Source organism: Oncorhynchus gorbuscha, linkage group LG10 (genome assembly GCF_021184085.1).
Source record: "Oncorhynchus gorbuscha isolate QuinsamMale2020 ecotype Even-year linkage group LG10, OgorEven_v1.0, whole genome shotgun sequence".
Classification (NCBI taxonomy): domain Eukaryota; kingdom Metazoa; phylum Chordata; class Actinopteri; order Salmoniformes; family Salmonidae; genus Oncorhynchus; species Oncorhynchus gorbuscha.
Genome location: NC_060182.1, coordinates 9,258,154 through 9,266,994, shown reverse-complemented (window position 1 = coordinate 9,266,994; position 8,841 = coordinate 9,258,154). Strand labels below are relative to the sequence as shown.

Below are 8,841 nucleotides of genomic sequence, written 5' to 3'. Positions count from 1 at the left end.
ACACGGTATCAGTCAGCCACCACAAACAACACCAGGACACGGTATCAGTCAGCCACCACAAACACTGCCAGGACACGCCAGGACACGGTATCAGTCAGCCACCACAACACGGTATCAGTCAGCCGCCACAACACGGTATCAGTCAGCCGTCACAAACACTGCCAGGACACGGTATCAGTCAGCCACCACAAACAACACCAGGACACGATATCAGTCAGCCGCCACAAACACTGCTAGGACACTGTATCAGTCAGCCACCACAAACACTGCCAGGACACGGTATCAGTCAGCCGCCACAAACACCACGAGGACACGGTATCAGTCAGCCACCACAACACGGTATCAGTCAGCCACCACAACACGGTATCAGTCAGCCACCACAACACAGTATCAGTCAGCCGCCACAACACGGTATCAGTCAGCCGCCACAAACAATGCCAGGACACGGTATCAGTCAGCCACCACAAACACCACCAGGACACGGTATCAGTCAGACACCACAAACACCACCAGGACACAGTATCAGTCAGCCCGCCACAAACACTGCCAGGACACGGTATCAGTCAGCCGCCAAAACACGGTATCAGTCAGCCGCAGTCAGCCACAACACGGTATCAGTCAGCCACCACAACACAGTATCAGTCAGCAGCGCCACAAACAATGCCAGGACACGGTATCAGTCAGACACCACAAACACCACCAGGACACGGTATCAGTCAGCCACCACAAACACTGCCAGGACACGGTATCAGTCAGCCGCCACAAACACCACGAGGACACGGTATCAGTCAGCCACCACAACACGGTATCAGTCAGCCGCCACAAACACTGCCAGGACACGGTATCAGTCAGCCACCACAAACACCACCAGGACACGGTATCAGTCAGCCACCACAAACACCACCAGGACACGGTATCAGTCAGCCACCACAACACGGTATCAGTCAGCCACCACAACACAGTATCAGTCAGCCGCCACAAACACTGCCACGACACGGTATCAGTCAGCCACCACAAACACTGCACCACAGGACCACAAACACTGCAGTATCAGTCAGCCACCACAAACACTGCCAGGACACGGTATCAGTCAGCCGCCACAAACACTGTCAGGACCACAACACGGTATCAGTCAGCCGCCACAACACGGTATCAGTCAGCTGCCACAACACGGTATCAGTCAGCCACCACAACACAGTATCAGTCAGCCGCCACAACACAGTATCAGTCAGCCACCACAAACACTGCCAGGACACAGTATCAGTCAGCCGCCACAAACACTGCCAGGACACGGTATCAGTCAGCCGCCACAAACACCACGAGGACACGGTATCAGTTAGCCACCACAACACAGTATCAGTCAGCTGCCACAACACGGTATCAGTCAGCCACCACAACACAGTATCAGTCAGCCGCCACAACATGGTATCAGTCAGCCACCACAAACACTGACAGGACACAGTATCAGTCAGCCGCCACAAACACTGCCAGGACACGGTATCAGTCAGCCGCCACAAACACCACGAGGACACGGTATCAGTCAGCCACCACAACACGGTATCAGTCAGCCGCCACAAACACTGTCAGTCAGCCACACTGTCAGGACACGGTATCAGTCAGCCACCACAAACAACACCAGGACACGGTATCAATCAGCCACCACAAACACTGCCAGGACACGGTATCAGTCAGCCACCACAACACGGTATCAGTCAGCCGCCACAACACGGTATCAGTCAGCCGTCACAAACACTGCCAGGACACGGTATCAGTCAGCCACCACAAACAACACCAGGACACGGTATCAGTCAGCCGCCACAAACACTGCTAGGACACCGTATCAGTCAGCCACCACAAACACTGCCAGGACACGGTATCAGTCAGCCGCCACAAACACCACGAGGACACGGTATCAGTCAGCCACCACAACACGGTATCAGTCAGCCACCACAAACAACACCAGGACACGGTATCAGTCAGCCGCCACAAACACTGCTAGGACACCGTATCAGTCAGCCACCACAAACACCACCAGGACACGGTATCAGTCAGCCACCACAAACACTGCCAGGACACAGTATCAGTCAGCCGCCACAAACACTGCCACGACACGGTATCAGTCAGCCAACACAAACACGGTATCAGTCAGCCACCACAAACACCATGAGGACACGGTATCAGTCAGCCACCACAACACGGTATCAGTCAGCCACCACAAACACCACCAGGACACGGTATCAGTCAGCCACCACAAACACTGCCAGCCAGGACACGGTATCAGTCAGCCGCCACAACACGGTATCAGTCAGCCGCCACAACACGGTATCAGTCAGCTGCCACAACACGGTATCAGTCAGCCACCACAACACAGTATCAGTCAGCCGCCACAACACGGTATCAGTCAGCCACCACAAACACTGCCAGGACACAGTATCAGTCAGCCGCCACAAACACTGCCAGGACACGGTATCAGTCAGCCGCCACAAACACCACGAGGACACGGTATCAGTCAGCCACCACAACACTGCCAGGATACAGTATCAGTCAGCTGCCACAACACGGTATCAGTCAGCCACCACAACACAGTATCAGTCAGCCACCACAACACGGTATCAGTCAGCCACCACAAACACTGCCAGGACACAGTATCAGTCAGCCGCCACAAACACTGCCAGGACACACAAGCCACCACAAACACCACCAGGACACGGTATCAGTCAGCCACCACAAACACCACCAGGACACGGTATCAGTCAGCCACCACAACACAGTATCAGTCAGCCACCACAACACGGTATCAGTCAGCCGCCAAAAACACTGTCACGACACGGTATCAGTCAGCCACCACAAACACTGCCAGGATACAGTATCAGTCAGCCACCACAAACAATGCTAGGACACGGTATCAGTCAGCCGCCACAAACACCACGAGGACACGGTATCAGTCAGCCACCACAACACGGTATCAGTCAGCCACCACAACACGGTATCAGTCAGCCACCACAAACACCACCAGGACACGGTATCAGTCAGCCACCACAAACACCACCAGGACACGGTATCAGTCAGCTGCCACAAACACTGCCAGGACACGGTATCAGTCAGCCGCCACAACACGGTATCAGACAGCCGCCACAACACGGTATCAGTCAGCCACCACAACACAGTATCAGTCAGCCGCCACAACACGGTATCAGTCAGCCACCACAAACACTGCCAGGACACGGTATCAGTCAGCCGCCACAAACACTGCCAGGACACGGTATCAGTCAGCCGCCACAAACACTGCCAGGACACGGTATCAGTCAGCCGCCACAAACACTGCGAGGACACGGTATCAGTCAGCCACCACAACACGGTATCAGTCAGCCAACACAATACGGTATCAGTCAGCCACCACAAACACCACCAGGACACGGTATCAGTCAGCCACCACAAACACCACCAGGACACGGTATCAGTCAGCCGCCACAAACACTGCCAGGACACGATATCAGTCAGCTACCAGGACATGGTATCAGTCAGCCACCACAAACACCACCAGGACACGGTATCAGTCAGCCGCACAAACACTGCCAGGACACGGTATCAGTCAGCCGCCACAAACACCACCAGGACACAGTATCAGACATGCCGCCCCACAAACACCACCAGGACACAGTATCAGTCAGCCACCACAAACACTGCCAGGACACGGTATCAGTCAGCCGCCACAAACACTGCCAGGACACGGTATCAGTCAGCCACCACAAACACCACGAGGACACGGTATCAGTCAGCCACCACAAACACCACCAGGACACGTTATCAGTCAGCCACCACAAACACCACCAGGACACGATATCAGTCAGCCACCACAAACACCACCAGGACACGGTATCAGTCAGCCACCACAAACACTCCCAGGACACGATATCAGTCAGCTACCAGGACACGGTATCAGTCAGCCACCACAAACACCACCAGGACACGGTATCAGTCAGCCGCACAAACACTGCCAGGACACGGTATCAGTCAGCCGCCACAAACACCACCAGGACACAGTATCAGACATGCCGCCCCACAAACACCACCAGGACACAGTATCAGTCAGCCACCACAAACACTGCCAGGACACGGTATCAGTCAGCCGCCACAAACACTGCCAGGACACGGTATCAGTCAGCCACCACAAACACCACGAGGACACGGTATCAGTCAGCCACCACAACACGGTATCAGTCAGCCGCCACAAACACTGCCAGGACACGGTATCAGTCAGCCACCACAAACACCACCAGGACACGGTATCAGTCAGCCGCCACAAACACTGCCAGGACACGGTATCAGTCAGCCACCACAAACACCACCAGGACACGGTATCAGTCAGCCACCACAACACGGTATCAGTCAGCCACCACAACACAGTATCAGTCAGCCCACAACACACCACCAACACATCAGTCAGCCACCACAACACAGTATCAGTCAGCCACCACAACACGGTATCAGTCAGCCACCACAAACAACACCCACCACAAACACAGGTCAGCCACCACAAACACGGTATCAGTCAGCCACCACAACACGGTATCAGTCAGCCACCACAACACAAACACCACCAGGACACGTATCAGTCAGCCACAAACACAACACGGTATCAGTCAGCCACCACAAACACTGGGACACGGTATCAGTCAGCCGCAAACACTGCCAGGACACGGTATCAGTCAGCCGCCACAAACACTGCCAGGACACGGTATCAGTCAGCCACCACAAACACTGCACGAGGACACGGTATCAGTCAGCCACCACAACACGGTATCAGTCAGCCAACACAACACGGTATCAGTCAGCCACCACAAACACCACCAGGACACGGTATCAGTCAGCCACCACAAACACCACCAGGACACGGTATCAGTCAGCCGCCACAAACACTGCCAGGACACGATAGTCAGTCAGCACGGTACAGGACATGGTATCAGTCAGCCACCACAAACACCACAGGACACAGGTATCAGTCAGCCGCACAAACACTGCCAGGACACGGTATCAGTCAGTCACAAACACCACACAGGACACAGTATCAGACATGCCGCCCCCACAAACACCACCAGGACACAGTATCAGTCAGCCACCACAAACACTGCATGCAGGACACAGGCCACCACAAACACTATCAGTCAGCCGCCACAAACACTGCCAGGACACGGTATCAGTCAGCCACCACAAACACCACGAGGACACGGTATCAGTCAGCCACCACAAACACCACCAGGACACGTTATCAGTCAGCCACCACAAACACCACCAGGACACGATATCAGTCAGCCACCACAAACACCACCAGGACACGGTATCAGTCAGCCACCACAAACACTCCCAGGACACGATATCAGTCAGCTACCAGGACACGGTATCAGTCAGCCACCACAAACACCACCAGGACACGGTATCAGTCAGCCGCACAAACACTGCCAGGACACGGTATCAGTCAGCCGCCACAAACACCACCAGGACACAGTATCAGACATGCCGCCCCACAAACACCACCAGGACACAGTATCAGTCAGCCACCACAAACACTGCCAGGACACGGTATCAGTCAGCCGCCACAAACACTGCCAGGACACGGTATCAGTCAGCCACCACAAACACCACGAGGACACGGTATCAGTCAGCCACCACAACACGGTATCAGTCAGCCGCCACAAACACTGCCAGGACACGGTATCAGTCAGCCACCACAAACACCACCAGGACACGGTATCAGTCAGCCGCCACAAACACTGCCAGGACACGGTATCAGTCAGCCACCACAAACACCACCAGGACACGGTATCAGTCAGCCACCACAACACGGTATCAGTCAGCCACCACAACACAGTATCAGTCAGCCGCCACAACACGGTATCAGTCAGCCACCACAACACAGTATCAGTCAGCCACCACAACACGGTATCAGTCAGCCACCACAAACAACACCAGGACACGGTATCAGTCAGTCACCACAACACGGTATCAGTCAGCCACCACAACACAGTATCAGTCAGCCACCACAAACAACACCAGGACACGGTATCAGTCAGCCACCACAACACGGTATCAGTCAGCCACCACAACATGGTATCAATCAGCCACCACAACATGGTATCAGTCAGCCGCCACAAACACCACCAGGACACGGTATCAGTCAGCCGCCACAAACACCACCAGGACACGGTATCAGTCAGCCGCCACAACACGGTATCAGTCAGCCGCCACAAATACCGGCAGCACAGAGAGAAGAAGAGTAGTATGACTATAGTCTACACCATATGAGAATCAAGTAAGCTGTGCTCTGCAGTTTACAGGTCCTTGGACACAGTACACTTGTATTTTTGTTTTACGTTTAAATGAAACATTGTATCATTATTAAAAACAATGGAAACGTTTCTCTCGTGGATGATAAAGACGTGGCACCAGATGAATGAATAGGAACAGGAAATACAAAACATGTCATAAAGAGATCAGAACGGTGTTGTGCTCAGTGACTCACCGATGTACACCGGAGCGTAGCTGGACTTGACGTTCTCGTCCAGGTAGGTGACGCCCAGAGTGTAGAGGGGTGTGGCTCCCACCCCATGCAGGAACTGGCCCAGCATGAAGACAAAGCGGTAGCTGGACAGGCCCCCACCCTCGTTATCATGGCAACGTCTGGTACGGTTCCCCGTACACACCCCTGTCTGCTCGGGCATGCTTACCTGGTACGGGGGAGTGGTGAAGTGAGGCAGGGCGAACACCAGAGATCCTAGCGCCATGACCAGCACCCCCCAGCCCAGCCAGCGAGGCTTGTGCCCCGTCCCACCAAAGTAACTGACGAAGGCCAGGCACACACAGGCAGCGATGTCGTAGGAGCTGGCGATGAGACCGGTCTGGTAGCTGCGCAGGTCAAAACGTCTCTCTATGGAGGTCACCACAGTGTTGATGAAGCCGTTGATGATCATGCCCTGGAGGAAGGAGGCCACACAAAGGAAGAACAGTACCCAGCGAGGGGTGTTGAAGGTCTGGATGGCTCGGGGCGTCAGAGCCCCCCAGCCACACAGGCCTTCTGAGTGTGTGGGGATGAATGTGAGGCCCAGTGGGGTCTCCGTGGGTGCTTGGCCCGTGTAAAGCTGTCCAGGCAGTGGGGTAGCAGCCCGGGTGAGGATGATGTGGCGAGCGGGGCTGTTTCCCGCGGCGCTGCCCGGGTCTGAACCCCCTGGGCTGTCCTCCTGAGAGTCTACAGGGCTGGGTGTCTCTAGGGAGGGGCACATAGGGCCGTCCTGGGGGTCCAGCAGCTCCTGCTTGGAGCTGAAGGAGACGTCGGCAGTGAGTAGGATAGGCATGAACCCAGGGAGAGGCTCTCTGAGAGGGATAAAAGGCCTGGGAGAGCGAGTGCGTTGTAAGAAAGGGTTGACTTTCTCCTGTGGTCTAGTGTCTGTACTCTATCTCACCCAGGGTATGGATATGCCACTGAGCAGTGAAAGTGTCTGCAAGTAGAAAGCAATCCTCTGCCAGTGGGGACCACTACACAGGGAAATGGACAGAATGTGCTTTACTGGGGCCTCTGGGAAACGTCCTCCTAAAAAAGGAGAGAGGAGAAGATTGTCAGACATTATCACAAGGTGTTCTTTTGAAAATATGAAAAACGTGAAGATTTAAAAAATTATGATTCTAATAAAACACGTGAACTTTAAATCTGAGCCAATTCCTTTCGGTCTAGTGCCTGCTGACAGACAGAGAGCATGTGTCTCTGGTCTGGTCTGGTTTAGCCCGGTCTCATGGTACTGTACTGCCTATTACCCTCCTGTGATGATGCCAGGGCGATGGAGAGGTCCAGAGGACCAGAACAAAACACTAAAGGGATTAGCTCTGCATAGGTCCAAGGACAGGCCAAGACACTAACACAACTACAATGTCCAGACCCACAGGTTCACTCCCAGACAAACACATCAGTCATCTCACCATTTTACATAAAGACATACTGTATCTACTCAGTGAATGTTCCCTATATGTTTTACTGGCTCTCAAGAGCATTGTCCTCCATGAATGACAGTTGAAATACTTTGAATAACATCTCTGATAAATGTATGCAAATGAACCCAGTGACCGCACATGGTGCTGTGGAACAGAAGGTAGAACACAGGCTAACAGGTGAACCAAAGGTCATTCATATGGTGATCAGCTGACCCCTGGATCTCTCACACCACCTCACCCCTCTTCACCCCACACCACCTCATCTCTCTTCACCCCACACCACTTCACCCCTCTTCACCCCACACCACCTCATCTCTCTTCACCCCAAACCACCTCACCCCTCTTCACCCCACCCCTCTTCACCCCACCCCTCTTCACCCCACACCACCTCACCTCCACTTCTCATTCCCCAAAATGAAGAAATAAATGAAAACGGATGGTAAGGCAGGGGTACTGAGGTGATTGGCTAACTCTGTAAATGGCTTTGCATGTGTGTGTGTGTGTGTGTGTGTGTGTGTGTGTGTGTGTGTGTGTGTGTGTGTGTGTGTGTGTGTGTGTGTGTGTGTGTGTGTGTGTGTGTGTGTGTGTGTGTGTGTGTGTGTGTGTGTGTGTGTGTGTGTGTGTGTGTGTGTGTGTGTGTGTGTGTGTGTGTGTGTGTGTGTGGTTCAGACAGACAGCTGGCCACAGTTGAAATAGAAACACAGGGGCCTTATACAATAGGCATAGCAGGGATTGACATGAAGGGTTGCCTGGTTACCTGGGGAAGTGAACTGAGTAGTCATGCTAGTTGAGTCTGCTGGGAGGTTGTCCCATTGGGCAGTTGATTTAAAAAAGCAAGCTTGGAACACCTGTATTTGGGGA

At 53.8% G+C, this 8,841-nt stretch overlaps 1 protein-coding gene across 4 annotated transcripts in view; it reads right to left on the bottom strand.

Moving 5' to 3' along the window:
* Positions 1-8,841, bottom strand: part of LOC124045513 (solute carrier organic anion transporter family member 4A1-like) — a 67,536-nt gene that overhangs the window by 23,615 nt on the left and 35,080 nt on the right. For all 4 annotated transcript variants that reach the window (XM_046364855.1, XM_046364852.1, XM_046364854.1 and 1 more), the window contains exon 2: positions 6,521-7,585. In XM_046364855.1, coding sequence (XP_046220811.1) covers positions 6,521-7,349 — 829 coding nt within the window. In that variant the 5' untranslated portion in view covers positions 7,350-7,585. The remainder of the gene's footprint in view (positions 1-6,520; positions 7,586-8,841) is intronic.